Source organism: Choloepus didactylus, chromosome 7 (genome assembly GCF_015220235.1).
Source record: "Choloepus didactylus isolate mChoDid1 chromosome 7, mChoDid1.pri, whole genome shotgun sequence".
Taxonomy (NCBI): Eukaryota; Metazoa; Chordata; class Mammalia; order Pilosa; family Megalonychidae; genus Choloepus; species Choloepus didactylus.
In genome coordinates this window covers 42350055-42367897 of record NC_051313.1, presented here as the reverse complement: position 1 = coordinate 42367897, position 17843 = coordinate 42350055, and the positions used below count along the sequence as shown (strand labels likewise).

At 37.0% G+C, this 17843-nt stretch overlaps 1 protein-coding gene across 2 annotated transcripts in view; it reads left to right on the top strand.

Annotated features, from left to right (window-relative positions):
* Positions 1 to 17843, top strand: part of AFG1L (AFG1 like ATPase) — a 234430-nt gene that overhangs the window by 65003 nt on the left and 151584 nt on the right. For both annotated transcript variants that reach the window (XM_037842307.1, XM_037842306.1), the window contains exons 4-6: positions 4050 to 4151; positions 5077 to 5207; positions 11610 to 11709. In XM_037842307.1, coding sequence (XP_037698235.1) covers positions 4050 to 4151; positions 5077 to 5207; positions 11610 to 11709 — 333 coding nt within the window. The remainder of the gene's footprint in view (positions 1 to 4049; positions 4152 to 5076; positions 5208 to 11609; positions 11710 to 17843) is intronic.

Here is a 17843-nt window from a genome sequence, read left to right as displayed (position 1 = left end):
ATCATATCTTTATTAAAAATCTGTTTTGTGACTTGTATTTTTAAATAAAAAAATCTTTCTGGCATTCACAAGTCATGGCTGAAAGTCATTTCATGGAATGGAAGAAAGCTTAAAAGATAGACTCCGATTTTCTTACTTCCTGAGCTACGTTTGATGTTTACTAATCAGCGAGTCCTGATAGGGGAGGGGTGGGAGCCTGGGCACTGCTGGGGAGGATGTAAGGAAGATGAGACAGGCACCAGCACGCCTTGGCCCGGTCTGCCGGGAGTGTCCGGGGCATGAACTGAGCTTGTGTGCTGGCACTGGCTGCCAGGCTCTAGGTTTTCTGTGAAGGAAGAAGGCTTTCTGTGCATTTCCATGTTAAATGCTCAGGCTGTTGACTGTTTGGTGACTAGTACAACTGCAGCATTTGAAAGTTTCAGGAAGTTGAAAATTAGATAGTTTAATTATGAAAGTTGACTATATCAGAATCTCTTCAATTAGGCCTCATTTTGAAAAAAGTATATTGTCAACTTTTTTTTTGTTTGTTTGTTTTGTTTTTTGTTTGTTTGTTTTTATTTTTATTTATTTTTATTTTTATTGAGATTGTTCAGATACCATACAATTATCCAAAGATCCAAAGTGTACAATCACTTGCCCCTGGGTACCCTTATACAGCTGTGCATCCATCACACTTAATTTTTGTTCAATTTTTAGAAACTTTTCATTACTCCAGACAAGAAATAAAGTGAAAGATGAAAAGAGAAAAAAAGAAAAGGAAACTCTAAACCTCCCCTATCCCTAACCAACCCCCCTCAATTGTTGACTCCTAGTATTGATATACTACGTTTGTTACTGTTTATGAAAAAATGTTGAAATACTACTAACTGTAGTATATAGTTTGTAATAGGTATATAGTTCTTCCCTATATGCCCCTCTATTATTAACTTCTAATTGTATTGTCATACATTTGTTCTGGTTCATGAAGTGATTTCTAGTATTTGTCTTTCCTTCTGGTGACATATATGACTCTGAGCTTCCCCTTTCCACCTCATTCACACACCATTCGGCACTGTTAGTTATTCTTACATCTTGCTACCAACACCCCTGTTCATTTCCAAACATTTAAGTTCATTCTAATTGAACATTCTGCTCATACTAAGCAAGAACATCTACATTTCTTCCACAAGGCAGGAGGGAGAGTCATAGAAGGTAGAGAGGCAAAAGAAAGAGGAAACAAAAAAATGACAGCTAGGAAGCAGCAAAAGGAAAAATAACCTTAAGTCAAAGTAGAATAAAGAATCAGACAATACCACCAGTGTCAAGTGTCTAACATGCCTCCCCTATCCCCCCCTCTTATCTGCATTCACCTTGGTATAGCACCTTTGTTACATTAAAGGAAGCATAATACAATGATTCTATTAGTTACAGTCTCTAGTTTATGCCGATTGCATCCCTCCCCCAATGCCTCCCCATTTTTAACACCTTGCAAGGTTGACATTTGCTTGCTCTCCCTCATAAAAGAACATATTTGTACATTTTATCACAATTGTTGAATACTCTAGATTTCACCAAGTTACACAGTCCCAGTCGTTATCTTTCCTCCTTTCTTGTGGTGTCTCACATGCTCCCCACCTTCCTCTCTCAACCGTATTCATAGTTAACCTTTGTTCAGTGTACTTACATTGTTGTGCTACCATCTCCCAAAATTGTGTTCCAAACCACACACTCCTGTCTTCTATCACCCTGTAGTGCTCCCTTTAGTATTTCCTGTAGGGCGGGTGTCTTGTTCACAAAGTCTCTCATTGTCTGTTTGTCAGAAAATATTTTGAGCTCTCCCTCATATTTGAAGGACAGCTTTGCTGGATACAGGATTCTTGGTTGGTGGTTTTCCTCTTTCAGTATCTTAAATATATCACACCACTTCCTTCTTGCCTCCATGGTTTCTGCTGAGAGATCCGCACATAGTCTTATTAAGCTTCCTTTGTATGTAATGGATTGCTTTTCTCTTGCTGCTTTCAGGATTCTCTCTTTGTCTTTGACATTTGATAATCTGATTATTAAGTGTCTTGGCGTAGGCCTATTCATAACTCTTCTGTTTGGAGTACGCTGCACTTCTTGGATCTGTAATTTTATGTCTTTCATAAGAGATGGGAAATTTTCATTAATTATTTCCTCTATTATTGCTTCTGTCCCCTTTCCCTTCTCTTCTCCTTCTGGGACACCAATGATACGTACATAATTGTACTTTGTTTCATCCTTGAGTTCCTGGAGACGTTGCTCATATTTTTTCATTCTTTTCTCTATCTGCTCCTTTGCGTGTAGGCTTTCAGGTGTTTTGTTCTCCAGTTCCTGAGTGTTTTCTTCTGCCTCTTGAGATCTGCTGTTGTATGTTTCCATTGTGTCTTTCATCTCTTGTGTTGTGCCTTTCATTTCCATAGATTCTACTAGTAGGTTTTTTGAACTTTTGATTTCTGCCGTATACATGTCCAGTGCTTCCTTTACAGCCTCTATCTCTTTTGCAATATCTTCTCTAAACTTTTTGAATTGATTTAGCATTAGTTGTTTAAATTCCTGTATCTCAGTTGAAGTGTACGTTTGTTCCTTTGACTGGGCCATAACTTTGTTTTTCTTAGTGTAGGTTGTAATTTTCTGTTGTCTAGGCATGGTTTCCTTGGTTATCCAAATCAGGTTTTCCCAGACCAGAACAGGCTCAGGTCCCAGAGGGAAGAAATATTCAGTATCTGGTTTCCCTGTGGGTGTGTCTTAGAAAATTGCTCCACCCTTTGATGCCTCGGGTTACTGAGCTTTTCTGCCCAGCAGGTGACGCCTGTTAGCCTATAATTCTTGACTGGTGTGAGGAGGTATGGCTGTGTTCCCCCAGGCTCTGGGGTCTGGTTCTGAATGGAAAGGGCCCTACCCCTTTCCTCCTAGAGAAGACAGACCCCTCAGGTGGAGGTCATTAGCATTTCAATGGTCTCACTCTCTGCTTGTGGTGTCTCCACCCTTCCCAGAGTCACAGCCCTGGAAACTGAAAATGACTGGGGCTTTCTCCACTGAGCCAAAAAAGAAACAGATAGTCCCCTTCAGACCCAGTCCAAGGCAACCCTCCGGCTCTCCCAGGTCAGTCGTCACCCAAAGCCTCTGTCTGTTTTTTGGGGCTGCGTACCTGTAGTGAGTAGTTCACACTCGCTACTTAAAACCCCAGTTGGAGCTCAGCTGAGCTGTATTCGCTTGCTGGGAGAGAGCTTCTCTCTGGCACCACGCGGCTCTGCAGCTCGGGCTATGGGGGAGGGGGTCTCCCGATCTGGTTCCGCAGGTTTTACTTACAGATTTTATGCTGTGTTCTTGGGCATTCCTCCCAATTCAGGTTGGTGTATGATGAATGGATGGTCTCGTTTGTCTCCCCGCAGTTATTCTGGATTATTTACTAGTTGTTTCTGGTTTTTTGTAGTTGTTCCAGGGAGACTACTTAGCTTCCACTCCTCTCTATGCCGCCATCTTGCCCGAGTCCTATTGTCAACTTTTAAGAACAGAAGTGTTATAATTGGCAATTCTCCAACTTTAGTCTATATTATTTATGTTCAGTATTTGTGCGAGGTATTCATCTTTATTGTTCATCTTTCTTTTCATTTAATGTTTTTCATTTTTGAGTTTTCCCATAGTGCCTAAGACAATTCCTCACTCTCAGTATGGAGGCAATATGTTTATCTTTAATTAATGAAGTTATTTTATTAATACTGGTATCTTTTGGAAGAGAGGACTGAAAGATAAATAATCTGTGAATCTTGCCAGTCTATAAACACAGTTCTCTGGGGAAATGGTCCTCTGTTATAAGTAAATGTCGTATTTCTTAAAAACAGCATTTTAAGAGAAAAGAGTAATATCAACATTTTATTTTTAGCTAGTTTAACATAAGAAGTAAACACCCCTTTCCAAAAAAGTAACATAGTCTTAAGCTTTCCAGTGGAAGAGACTGTGGTTTCATTATCTCAAAGCTAATGAACAATCATTACAGCAATCAGTGCATACTGTTTAATAATATTCTTTTTCTTTTTTTAATTTTTAAGGGACAGGGAAAACAATGGTGATGGACATGTTTTATGCTTATGTGGAAGTGAAGAGGAAAAAACGGGTTCATTTTCATGGTTTCATGCTAGACGTGCACAAAAGTAAGTTAATTATCTGAAAGAAGTGATTTTTAGCAAGGAAATACCACAGAAATCGTTTTCCTAGTTGAATGGACATACAGTATTTTTAAAAGTCAGATTTTTGTTTCAAGTAAGATTTTATCCAGTTTCATATGTTTGTTTGTTTGTTTGTTTGACTATATTGAAAGAGTTGGTAATGTGTCTGGAGTTGTCCTAAGGACAAATCCGATATTCCCAAATAAGAGAACAGAGGTTACTATATGAAGGTCAGGCGTTTCTATTTGTACTAAGAATCAATAAGAAATGTTAAAAACTTACCTGCTTCAAGAAGTTATTTTTGATTAGATCCTTTACTCTGTGTCACCTTAGCATGTTTGTATTCGGTATTTTTAGTATGCTTTATTGCTTTGTCATTGTTTTTATGCTGTATCGTTTTTGCATTATACATCTTCTACCAGCTACACTATAACTTCTCCAGGGCAGGAACATAGCATTTTTTTCTTCTAATACTTTCAGCATTTAGTACACACAGAATGAATGAGGAGGGGTGACTTTAGTGTATTAGACTAAAGACAAGGGAGCATCCTGAGTAGACAGCCAGACATAACATGGGCAGGATCCTTTCTCTGCCTGCCTCTAAAATCCATCAATTCATCTGTCCCTGTCTATTTGTCACTTTGTCATCTCTGAGGTGATTGATGAGTGGAGGTGGAATAACCTCCAAGTCTCCTTACAGCCACCGGAATAGAATAGTATTTGGACAACTTATTTTGAGATATAGAAAATATGACAAATTTCAATAGCAAATTTGATTGTATATGGAATTTATACTTAATCTTTATGTCCACATTAAAGTTTCATTTACAGATTTAAAAAATATGTTATAGCTGTCTAAAATAGGCTATTAATAAAATATTTAGTTTGTGTTTAATGTCATCCATTTAAGGGATACATCACCTTAAACAGAGTCTGCCAAAAAGGAAACCAGGATTTGTGGCTAAATCATATGACCCAATCGCTCCCATAGCTGAAGAAATCAGTGAAGAAGCATGTCTCTTATGTTTTGATGAATTTCAGGTGAGTTAGAGATTGTTCATAGATGTAGGATGGTATTTTGAATGAAGTGGTGAAGATTTGAATTCTGCTCCTTGTTTTATCATTGTTTTATAAATTGATTTGACATCTTATCTTTTATGGCTTCAATTTTACTATCTAGTGCAGGGTTTGGCAAACCATGGCCCACATGGGGCAAATCTGACCCACACCTGTTTTTGTAGGGCCAATGAGAAAAGAATGGTTTTTATATTTTTAAAGGCTTGTTTGAAAAAAAAAAAAGAAAAAAGAAAATGTGACAGAGCCCATATATGGCCTGCAGAGCCTAAAATGTTTACTATTAGGTCTTCTACAGAAAAAGTTTGCCCACCCCTAAGTTCTAGTCAATGGGTTTACATTTCTCCTACACCACAGTGATAATGTAATGATTGCAAAGTAATGTCTTTAAAGATTCTTGAGTTTTTAAAAAGCGTCATATGAAGAACAAGTATCTTCATTGCATATAAGAGCAAATATGTCATGAAGGCAAACACTGTGTCTTATAATTATTCTGTATCCTCTATCATGCCCAGTGTTATAATAATAGATACCCTAGGTTAAGAATTATTTCCTCCTTACCTGATTGCTTTCTTTGGTGACTCTGAAATGTAATCGTTGGTTTTTCTGTAACACTCATAAGAGCAATTGATTATTGGAATAAAAATAGAGCAAGTCCACAAGGACTAAATATAAGCATAAAAATAGAACTTCACACCCAAAGTTTTTGAAAAAGTATTTCTTGTAGCCAAGTGCAGAAACTCCTGTGTTTGATTGTCTAGAATAAAGGCCAAAGAACTGTTAAGTGTAGGGCATGGTCATTTGTTGTGTCCTTACTCTGTGGTAGGCCCTGGGTGATTTAAGTCTCACAATATCTCTTTGATGAGGTGAGGGAATTGCCTAGTTGGCCTTACCTTAACTAATAGGATCTTCGAACAGCCTATGTACAAATGGGTTCCCTTCACAGGACCAGGGATTAGGACATGATTCAATCCATAACAGACTGGCCAATCAGATCCTCTCTGTCATGAAATTGAACTAAAAGGCACAGAGAGAAGATCCCCCTTAGCAATGAGACAGGAACGGATAGACACAGAAAGTAACTGAATCACATTAAGGGGGGTAGTGCTAGGACAGGAGGGATTTTCCTGTGGTCTGTGAGAGACAAACATTGATAAGAAGTAATTGTGAGGAAATGTTACCTCCTTTAATATAAAGTCCATTACCTCCAGTGGAGTGAGAATTACCTGATCCCTGAGGCCCAAGAAGAGTAGAAATGATGTGTCTACTAGGATGCTTCTGGCTGCAGGTAACAGATAACCTGGTTTGGGCTTAAACTCTAAGTGGGGAAAGATTATGTTATATAAGATCATGTCATTCTCCCTGTTCAAACCTTCCTGCTTTCCTTCTGACCTTATCTCCTACTTGCAAAGCCTCACTCATTGTCCCTTACTGTTCCTAATCCTATTTTCTTCATTGATTAGGGAACCACAGAAAATAGTTGGGTGTTACATACCAAATGCCTCTTTCCCTCCAGGAGTCTGAAGAAAATATGTGCAGAGATGACAAAATAAGACCAAATACTAAATATATTGCTATTATTTGACTCCAAATTTCAGTGTAACATTCTAGGATGTTAGAGTTGACAGTGTAGTAGACCATTTTCCCTTTAGCAACTTTGGCCTGAATGTTTTAGAATGAAAAAATCAATAGTCCCGCTCTTTTATTTCTAAACTTGAACCTTGGAGCTTTCTGCTGCATGTAAGGGAAGGTCAATATCTGCATATACTCAGAGTTGAGAAGAGCCATGGAAAGCGAGAGAGTGTTAAGACAGCATGTCCCTTAAAAGCAGAACTCATCTGAGCACAGCCTGGATTTCTTAATTTCAATATCCTGGACCATTTTTTACTGATCTTGTAGAAGCTTCCCCAGCACACCAAACCTGGATCATTGCAAGTCAAAACTCAACTTGTCCCACTTCTAAAATTTAAGAGGGTAGAAGAATAACCCAAAATATTGCCATACTCGGGTCCCCCATATCCACACAATCTAAAACAGAGAGCAGAGCCTTTGCACTGGATATTCCTTCTGCATGGAGAATATCCATCCATAAGGTTACCCTCATTTCTTCAGATCTTTGCTCAATGATCTGCTTAACAAGGCCTATCCTGACAGTGTTTAAAATGTCAATTTGCCATTGACTCCCACACTTCTGATACCCCTTACCCTCCTTTGTTTTCATAACATGTATCACTTCTAATATATTATCTAATTTACTTTTTATGTTTATTGTTTATTGTCTATAAACAATGTGTAAGTTTGAATTTAAGCTTGAAGATAGAATTTTTGTTTTGTTAATTGATGTATCTCAAGTGTCTAGAACAGTGCATGAGAATGAATGAGTCAATTCTCGTACCAAACAATGACTTTTGAACTAGTTCTCCGGAAGTCCCACTCCCCTTATACATACTAGCATTTCTAGAATCTAAGATATATTATAACCTAAACTCACATTTTTTCCTGTCAACATTGTAAATTATCTTAACATTTTTGTCTAATTAATAGATCAAAAATGGTACCTCATGGTTTTAACGTGCATTTCTTTAAGTAGTAATATGATTAATTTTTCCATGTTTGTTAACTTACTTGTTAAATCCATCTTTTATGAACTGTTTGAGGCTTTGCCCGTTTCTTTATTGGAATGCTTATATTCCCTCTGTTATATTTATTCCATAATAATATTAGCTACTGTTTATTGAGTGTTTTCTATGTGCCTATGTTCTTAACCATCGTACTGTGCTGTAAATAGTTCCATTTACAGCCAAAATTCTATCCAGCTACATACAAATAATATGAAACTATACTAGCATACGTATAATACATGGGCAATAGTATAGTTAACATTTCTTTAGGGTTTACTATGTGTCTCTTAATAATTTTGCAAGGTTGGTATTATTACTGCCATCATTATATTATGAAGAAATTGAGGGTCAGAGAGGTTAAGTAACTTGTCTAAAGTCACACAGCTGGTAACTGACAGTTTGAATCCAGCATCAATGCTCTTAATCACTAGTAATAGTTATGTCTTATGTCCTGCCTGGGATTTGAAGCCTTGCATTATGTGTTTAAATATATAGCTCTAGAGCTGGTGGGGTTTTAGAAGATGTTTTATTGATAGAACCTAAAAATTATCCTTAAACCTATTAAGCCTAGTACAATACATTGCTGATTTACTGGAGAAGAATTTTTTAGGCACTTTATCCTTAAGGACAAGTATGGCTACAATCACTACTTCACTTCTAAAATTGAATCATAGTAGCCTTGATTTTTAACTAGTTATTATTTGCCCCTAGAAGGTGTTAATTAATATATTTATTTTACTAGAAAGATGAATGGGAATTATTTCTGCTTAAACAACAAGGATGTGCTCTTTCTTTCTTGTATTCTTGAATTTAAGGAAATTTTAATGTTATGTTTTAGTTGCATTCAGATTAAGTTTGTGGAATGTATTCCTCATTGGCTTGGTCACCATGCTAGATGTAGCATTTCTGTTTTACCCGTGGTATCAGATATGTTATTCTTATTTTGTTTGAGATGTCTTTTTGGGTAGATTTTTTTTTTTATGTATTTTAGTTGCTGAAATATTCTCAAACTTTTCTTCAGGGTCTTCATTATGTCCTCTTTGAATATTTATGTTTCTTGTTAAACTGCTTATGATCCTGAAAACAGTAGAATACTGAAAGAAATCAATTTTTGAAAACTGACATTTCTTCATGTCTCTTTTTGGGATACTGGGTAGATGTTTTACTAACATGGTCCAGAAAAAAAAAAATGCTGATGGGCAGATGAGCAGAATATCATGCAAAATTCTCCTTTATAAACTATCAATATCATTTAAAAAATAGTTTTAGCCATTTTTATAAAGTGGGGAGGCTATTAAAAACTGTTAATAAAAAATAGTTGCTTATTTTTGTGCTAATACTAATTACTGATAATGCATGCTTATGTTTGTCACTCATTACATGGCACTGTACCAATCAGTGGATGACTGAGACTCAAGCACTTACACATGTAAATTAACCATTAGATTTTTTTCTTTTTTATTTAAGTGAGTCAGAATGGAAAGCAACTCTAGGTCATAAAAAATCTTTTCTCTTTAATGCTAATGAAATGTCTCCACTCTCTGTATTAGCTGACTACCCTTATTGGTAATCTGTCGCCTTCTCTTTTGTTCCTGGTGGTAATGAAATGCTGGGTGCTGAAAAAACCCTCGCTCCAAGAATGTGTGGCCAATTGTCTTCTGTTCACTCATACTGTAAAATTACTGTTCCCCAGCAAAGCTGAACAAGTGCGGGGACAAGATCAAAAGAGTATACACTGGCACCCGGCTACACCAAGTGACTCCTGCTGTATTAATTAGCCATAGCTTCTCCAAGTTAATTTACTCCCATAGGGCAAAAACATTCTGTCATACAAAAAACAACAAATTATAACTCAGCCACAAGCCTTTATTGCTTTCTTCAACTTTCAGTTTAATCCTTTGCACTGTGTTTTAAGCTAAATGTCCCTTCACTTTTTGAGCCTTAGGGCATCAAAGCTATTTTAAATTTTTTCAAAAACATCAGTGATGTAGCAAATGAACATTTTTATTCTCTGAAAATTGGGTGCATTTTAAGTGACGTAATTCTTTTTGAAAGTCAGTGGTTTGGGAATCCAACTTTAAAATGAGGTTGCTTCTCCAATTTGCAAGCTTGTACTGTCCTCTCATCAGAAATGCCACTGGCGTTTGAGCATTTGAACAGGACCTTCTCTCTGGGTGTATTTGCGGAAGCAATATTTGACAGTGATCCTAAGCTCCAGTTTAAATAATACTAGCACCACTTTCCTTTTCATATTAATCGCCACTTTGGAAGTTCCTGAAGTCTTTCTATTATATGGAACTTGCAGCAGTTTTGTTTTTTTTTTGAGTTAATATGTTTTAAAGTTATACCCTGAGGCAGCAAGAAAAGATCCACACATTCCCACTTCTTGGCTTTGTTTTCTTCTGTTGAGGTGGGAATGAAAACATTTAACTTTTGAGTATATCAGTTGTAAAGAGAAAGGTGCTTTGGGCTTGTGTAACCCAGGTTGTTACTTGGTGTGTTATAACCATTTAATTGGTAACTTTGAGTGTTTTCATCTAGTTGAAAGAATTCCACTAGTGTCTGTGCTCTCTAACGTGGTTTAAAAATAACAGTATGATATATTTTGTGATTATATATAAAGCAAGTTTTACTGAGATTATTTGAAATATGCTATTAAAGAAAGATCAAAACATTTTTAAAATTGGAGATATCTAAAACCCATGTTATTATATTCTTGGGGGAAGTTAGAATGATTAATATCAACCTTCACTATACATTTATTTTTGAATAGATAATATTTCCATCCTTAATTGTTGTGTTTCTTTATGGAGTTTTAAAAGCTTTTTTACAGAAATCAAGTTTCCTTTTTAATTATAAATTTTTAATTTAAAAAAATTTTTTTTTCTAAAAGATGAGTAGTTATGTGTGTCTCTGTAACCTAACTTAGAAAAATTTATCTGCATTATGCATTTCTAGTTGGCCAGGGGTAATTTTTTTAAAGCACCATAACTAACCATTCTTGTAAGGTTTTTTGATGGAAGAAATAATTTTGTTTGTGGAGGTTAGCAGAGGCTGGCTGTGCTGGAAGTGACTGCAGTGCCTTTTGATTATTCATGGACAGTAATAGAAGGCACTTAAAAAGAACAATGAAATTGCTTATTTTTTGTGATGGGCCATCTGTTGAATTGTTTTGTGCAACAATTACACAATAGTATCTATGTCATATCATTCTATTTTCAACAGCAGCTGATTATGTCTCGCTGGCTACTTGTCCTTATTTCTAAAGTCCCATGGCCATTTAAAGTCACCTTTCCAGGGACCTTTACCAAAAAGGTATTAGAAATCTCAAATAGTCCGTGTATTTTATTTATTTTTTCTTTTTTTCCTTTCTCATTTTTTTGGGAGTCTCGGGGGTAGACAGGGACAGGAAGAGGGGGCTGGTCATGATAGTTCTAATTAATTAGAGTTCTGAAATGTTTGGGACAATAATCTGTGCTTTCCACCTGTAGTTCTGTCATAGAAGTTAACAGAACCATTTGATAATTTGTGTAGAAATGATAGGTTTGTAAAAAAGAAGAGTCAAGTTTAAAAGGTTGCTATACAGTCTTTTATGCTTTTAATTATCTGCTTTTTTCTTCATGATGATAATTAGAATTTTTTCTCTTGGAATTCACTTCTGTCTTAAAAATAAAAAAAGATGAGCCATTAGCAAATTTGTTAGAGCAGAAGTGAAATTAAAATAAAACAAATGTGTTGTTGTCCACAGGTCACTGACATTGCTGATGCTATGATTCTGAAACAGCTTTTTGAAAATCTGTTCAAAAACGGGGTCGTCGTCGTGGCAACATCCAACAGGCCACCGGAAGGTAAAAACAAACATTGTGCTAGTCTTATCCAATTAAGCTTTTAAAAGTTCATAATTTTGTGCTCATTTTATAGTGTTACTAAATCTGTCACTTTGCTTATCATTAGCTATGTAAGTGACCAATTTGAAAAATCAGTGGGTATTTTGATATGAAAAATGGTAGTGTCCTTAGCGAGCTAAATCTAAGTGATCTTCTGTGTTTGATGCACTTTCTGTTTTTTCTGAGTGTGAGTTTGTCATATGTGCTGTATCAAAAAAAGCAGGACTCTTTAACTGTTGTTTTATGGGCCACAAAAGAAACTTGACAAGATGAAAGACAACTCCTAATTAAATTTTAGAAAAAGACCTAAGGCTTGCTTGCGTGAGTAGTTTCTAATACTTCTCTTAATTTATCATTTCCAAAAAAGCATTTGCGGCTTATTAGGGAAGTATTTAAGAATTAAAATACGAGTAATATTTAGATAAAAACAAGTTTCAAATCTTGTATCTTTCAGCCTGTGAAAAGTTGAAGGTCTAAGGAACCCAATTAAATGTTTTATGGAGACTTAATGCTAACGGATTTTTTAAACTATAATTTAAGAAAAATGAAGGCAGTAGTCTGTTACCCCTGTTTTTGGTAGGGAAGACCTGATTTTAAAATATCAGTCCTACTGGGTAAGTAAATGTCCATGGAGAACTTGCGATGGGCATGCTGGGGATTTAAAGATGTGAGGGATGTGAGCCCACAGCCCGTCATGCCCCGGGCATATACCCATGCAGCTGGCTCTGCCTTATGGAGGTGGGAGGGCTGTGGGGAGGTAGTGTACTAGGAAGATTTTTAGAGGCAAGCCTAGAAGTATAGATGGAAGCCAGACTGGACCTATTCTTCAAAAAATCTTTATTGAAAACCTCCTTTCTACTTGGAATGTTCTTCAACCAGATATCTGCATGGCTAAGTCCTTACCTCCTTCAAATCTTTGCTTAAAAGTGACTTCACCAATGAAGCATAGACCAATTTCCCTATTTGAACCTATCACTCATCCCTTTGCCCTGACACTGCTCCCCCCTTACCCTGCTCTCTTTTTCTCCCCCTGGCACCTATGAACCCACTGTATTAATGTTTTATTGTCTGTCTTGCTCCAGAATGCAAAAGCAATGTGAGAGCAGCAATTTTTATCTCTTTTGTTCACAGATGGATTCTAAGCACCTAGAACAGTGCCTGGCACATAGATGGATCTCAATAACTAGTTCTATGAATGTTGAATGAATACATGTTTTGAAAAGATTGCTCTGCTTTTGTCTGGTGAGCAGGCTGTGGGGATGAGGTAGCAAGTTTGGAAGTAGGGAGACCATGCAGGAGACTATTTGGACAATCCTGGGGACAGAGGATGGAGCAGTGAAAGGTAGTGAGAAGTGGTCAGATTCTGCATGTATTTTATAGGCAGAGTAAACAGAATTTGCTGATAGAGTAGATACAGGGTAAGAAAAGACAGAGAGGAATCAAGAATGACTCAAAGGTTTTGGCCTGAACAGTTGGAAGGATGGGGAAATGTGGAAGACTATAGGAAAAGCATCTTTGGGTAGGGGGTGGAAGTAGAGGTTTCTATGATGATGAGGCAGTTGCATATACAAGTTTGGAGTTCAAGGGAAAGGTTTGGGCAGGAGATATAAATTTGGGAGTAATCAGTCCTTAAGAAGACTGAGAATGAGTGGCCAGTGAGGTAGGAAGAGAACCTAGAGAGTGTCAAGTGAGGAAAAGACAAGTGATACAAAGAGGATGAATGATTACCCTTGTTAAATGCTGCTAAGAGGTGAAAATGAACTAATGGAGTTCGTTAGTGAACCTGATTTGAGCAGTGTAATAGTGTGGTGACTCAATGAATTTGTAATCTACTAATACACCCAGATCTAAACTGCTGTCAAACTAGGTTCTCTCATTCTGTATTTGGGTTGTTGATTTTTTCCTAATCAGCTTTGTAGTTTATATACATTGTTTTGTCTTATTGTTGTTGAAATCTTTTTGAAGTATGATCCTAACATAATTTTTTAGCTATCCCTTCTAACTATGACATTTGTAAATTTGATAATCGTGCTTCTTTATTTTTAGCCATTCATTGATTAAAATGTGTAAATAAAATAGGACCAAGTATAGACCCCCATACCATACCACTGGACGCTGTATTTTAGGGAGATGTCAACTAATTTAATCAATAGTTTTTGGATCCAGTTATTCAAGCATCTATATAGTTAAGCCTAAGTTGTTAACACTACAAGAGAATTATGAGTGATTTTGTCAGATGCACTTATTAAAATCGATGTAATGTTACGTACAGCATTCTTGCAATTTACTAGTGTAGCAGCCCAATGAGCTGAGGCAGTGAGCTTTTTAATATTATCGAGGCAGAGGTGAGGTTTGACTCTACTATAGCTGATTTGTTGACTTGGTGTCATCAGTATTACCTTTAAACACTCAATGACAACCTACATTCATAAATAGCAAGGTGTTGGAAGAAGCTTGGAGATCCCCTTGCTAACAAAGGCTGCTGAAAGGAAAATAGTAGGTGGCTGCTCAGGCTACCACGGTGTGGTGTAAGGTGAGGAAGGACAACCACAGGAGAGGTTAAGAAGTATTCTGGAGCTCACAGCTTTGTAGGAGTGAACAAAGTTACAGCAGAAATCAGAGGCGGAGCTGCCCTTCTGGGGAAGACTGAAAGTTTAAGATGCAGAATTGCAAAAATTGAGCATAGCCAGAAACCTATTGAAGGCCTTTTCTAAATATGAACTCTAGAAGGGATACTGGCCATATACCAGGTGTTTTAGCTGCAGCAGATGAACAATCATCATCAATAACTTAATATTTTAAAATAAAGATGGCATACAGGTAATTTCATGAGTGAGAAAACAAGACTCAGAGGGATTAAGTAAGTAGTTCAAGGTCATATTGATATCGGGAAAAGGCAAAATTATAAGACTGGAGAGTGGATCAGTGATTGCCAGGGGTTGGGACAGGGGAAGTGTTTGACCACAAAGGGGCCACAGGAGAGAGTTTTTGGGCTGATGGAACTGTTCTGTATCCTGATCGTGGTGATGGTTACATGTGTTGAAACTCAAAGAACTATGCATCCAAAAAAAGTTAATTTTACTGTATGTAAACTAGAAACAGTTCACCTGGAGAGTGAGTGACAGAACTGGGAGTTAAAACCTAGACCTCACGACTCTGAACACATTATCCTCTGTCATTTTTTCTTGTTGGCCATCACTGATCTTTGCCTACCCTGTCCCAGATGAGGAGTGTCTTCTTTCCCAACCATCAAAATGCCTTCAACTTTTTCTTTAAGTCAGTTTTTGATCCAGGCTCCCAGATAGGTCTTTGTTTCGTTTAATAGAACCTACTTACTCTCAGACTGCTACAGGAGATGGGGGAAGAACTTCCTGGCAGAGGGTTGAGGGAAGGCATGATGGCTGGAGGGAGAATGGCCCATTTGAGGAACTGACAGGGAGCCAGTGAGGCTGGAATGCAGAGTGAGGAGAGGCAGGATGCAGTGAGGTTCAAGTTGAATCTGGAGAAGTGAGAGCTAGGCCTTGTGAAGAGATAATCAGGATTTTGGATTTTGAAATGGGAAGTGTTGAAGTGCTTTAAGCAGGGACCGACAAGGTCAGAGTTAAAAAGATTGTTCTGGTTGAAGTGTGGAAAAGAGGTTATGGGTGGGGAGCAGTCATATGGTGGATGCAGGGAGATGTATTAGGAGGCTATCTGGGGGAGCTGCTGGCATATGGTAGATAGAAGCCAGGAATGCTGCTAAAATATCCTTTAATGTACAGCGCTATCCCCACAACTATTTTGGCTAGAATTATCTAGCCAAAAATGTCAATAGTGCTGGAGCTGAGAAACCTTGTATAGGGTGATGGCAGTGGATGTGGGAAGAAGGATAGATTTGAAATAGATTTAGGAGGTAAGATAGATAGCACCTGGTTACAGATTGGATATTGAGGGAAAGAGAAAGGACAGTTTCTAAATTTTTGGCTTTTACAGCTGGATGGATGGTGGTGCCTGCCATTCAATAAAGATAGAATACTTTAGAGGTTAAGTGTCCAGAAGAGAATATTGCCTGGTGGAGAAGAGTGCTTTTTTATTTTCCTTTCCTCCATCAATTGGAGGATGGATAAACAAACTGTTTCATTTTCATAAAATTAAATACTCTTCAGCAATAAAGAGAAATGAACACATAACATGGGTGAATTTCATAAAGGTCTTGTTGAGTTAAAGAAGCTTATACAAAATAATACGTACTCTATAATTTCATTTTTATGATTGTTTAGGAAAGGTTTTAGGGTTTGCTTTAGAGATTATAGTTTATATCTTTAACTTATCACAGTCTACCTTCAAGATATATTATACCAACTCTAATGTAGTGTAAGAATCTTACAACTGTATGAATCCATTTCTTTCCTCCCAGCCTTTGTGCTATTGTAGTCATACATTTTACTTCTACTATATTATAAGTGTCTCAATATATTGTTATTTTTATTTATTTATTTATTTATTTCTTAAAAAGTTAGTTATCTTTTAAAGGAATTTAAATAATGATGTCTTGTATTTACCCACATAGTTACCATTTCTGGTGCTCTCATTCCTTTGTGTATTTCAGGGTTCCTTCCAAAATTATTTTTCTGCCTGAAGGACTTCTTTTAACATTTCTTGTAGTTCTAGTCTTTTAGTGATGAATTATTTCAGCTTTTGTATGTCAAAAAAGTCTGTATTTCAGTTTCATTTGTGAAAGATAGTTTTGTTCAGGATAAAATTCTAGATTGATGTTTTTTTTCTTTTTTTCCTTTAAAGATGTTGTTCCACCATCTTCTGGCTCATTTTTCCAATGAGAATTTGCTGGCATTCTTACTTTGTTCCTCTGTATGTAATGCCTTTTTTTCCTCTGGCTTCTTTAAAAAATGTTTTCTTTAGTTTTAAGCAATATGATTATGATATGACTTGATGTAGTTCTCTCCCCCACCCCCCATATTTCTTGTGCTTGGGTTTATTGAACATCTTAGATCTGTGGTTTAATAGTTTTCATCAAGTTTGGAAATATTTTGACCATTACTTCTTCAAGTATTTTTTTCTGCCATTTCCTCTCCTTCCCATTGGGACTGCAACTACCTATATGTTAGGCTACTTGAAGTTGTCTCAAAATGCACTTATTCTCTGTTCATTTTTTTCTCAGTCTTTTTCTCTTCTAGGTTTCATTTTGGATAGTTTCTATTGCTTTGTCTTCAAGTTCACTAATACTCCCTTCTGCAGTGTCTAATCTGCTGTTACTCCTATCCATCATATTTTTCATCTCACATACTGTAGTTTTCATCTCTAAAAGTTTATCTTTGGTTGTTTTTGTTACATTTCTATGTCTGTGTTTCACATGTTCAGTATTTCTTCCAGCTTGTTGAACACATACATGGAATATAGTTATGGTGATGTTTTAATGTTCCTGCCTTCTAAATTTATCATCTCTGTCATTCCTGTGTCTGTTTCTGTTAATTTTTTTCCTCATTGTAGGTTATGTTTTCTCATTTCTTTGTATATCTGGTAATTTTTTATTGGATACCAGAAAATGGAAGTTTTAGTTTGCTAGGTGTGCAATATTTTTGTATGCCTACCGATATTCTTGAGCTTTGTTCTTTTTTGATACAAACAGTTTGATTCTTTTGGGTCTTGCTATTAATTGTTTGACAGTACCAGAACAACATTTAGTCTAGGACTATCTGTACCCACTACTGAGGCAAACCCCATCTTAGCACTCTGTCCAGTGCCCCATGAATTATGAGGTTTTCTAGTCTGGCTGGTGAGAACAGGCACTATTTCCCACCATGTGTGAGCTCCAGTGATGGTTTCCTCTAATTCTTCCAGATGATTCTTGTCTGACTTTGAGAAATGTCCTCATACACAATGTAGACCCTCAGCCGATCTCTAGAGCTTTCTTACTGGGAACTTGCTCTTCTCTGGTTCTGCCCCCTGTGAACTCTAGCTGCCTTTTCCTCCCTGAACTTCCATCTGTCTCCTCAATTCGGGGAGACCACTTGACTCTGCCTGGGTTTCCCCTCTCTGAGCAGCATCCTGTAAGGTCTCTCCAGGGAATAAGCTGGGGTCGTTTATAGGGCTTACTT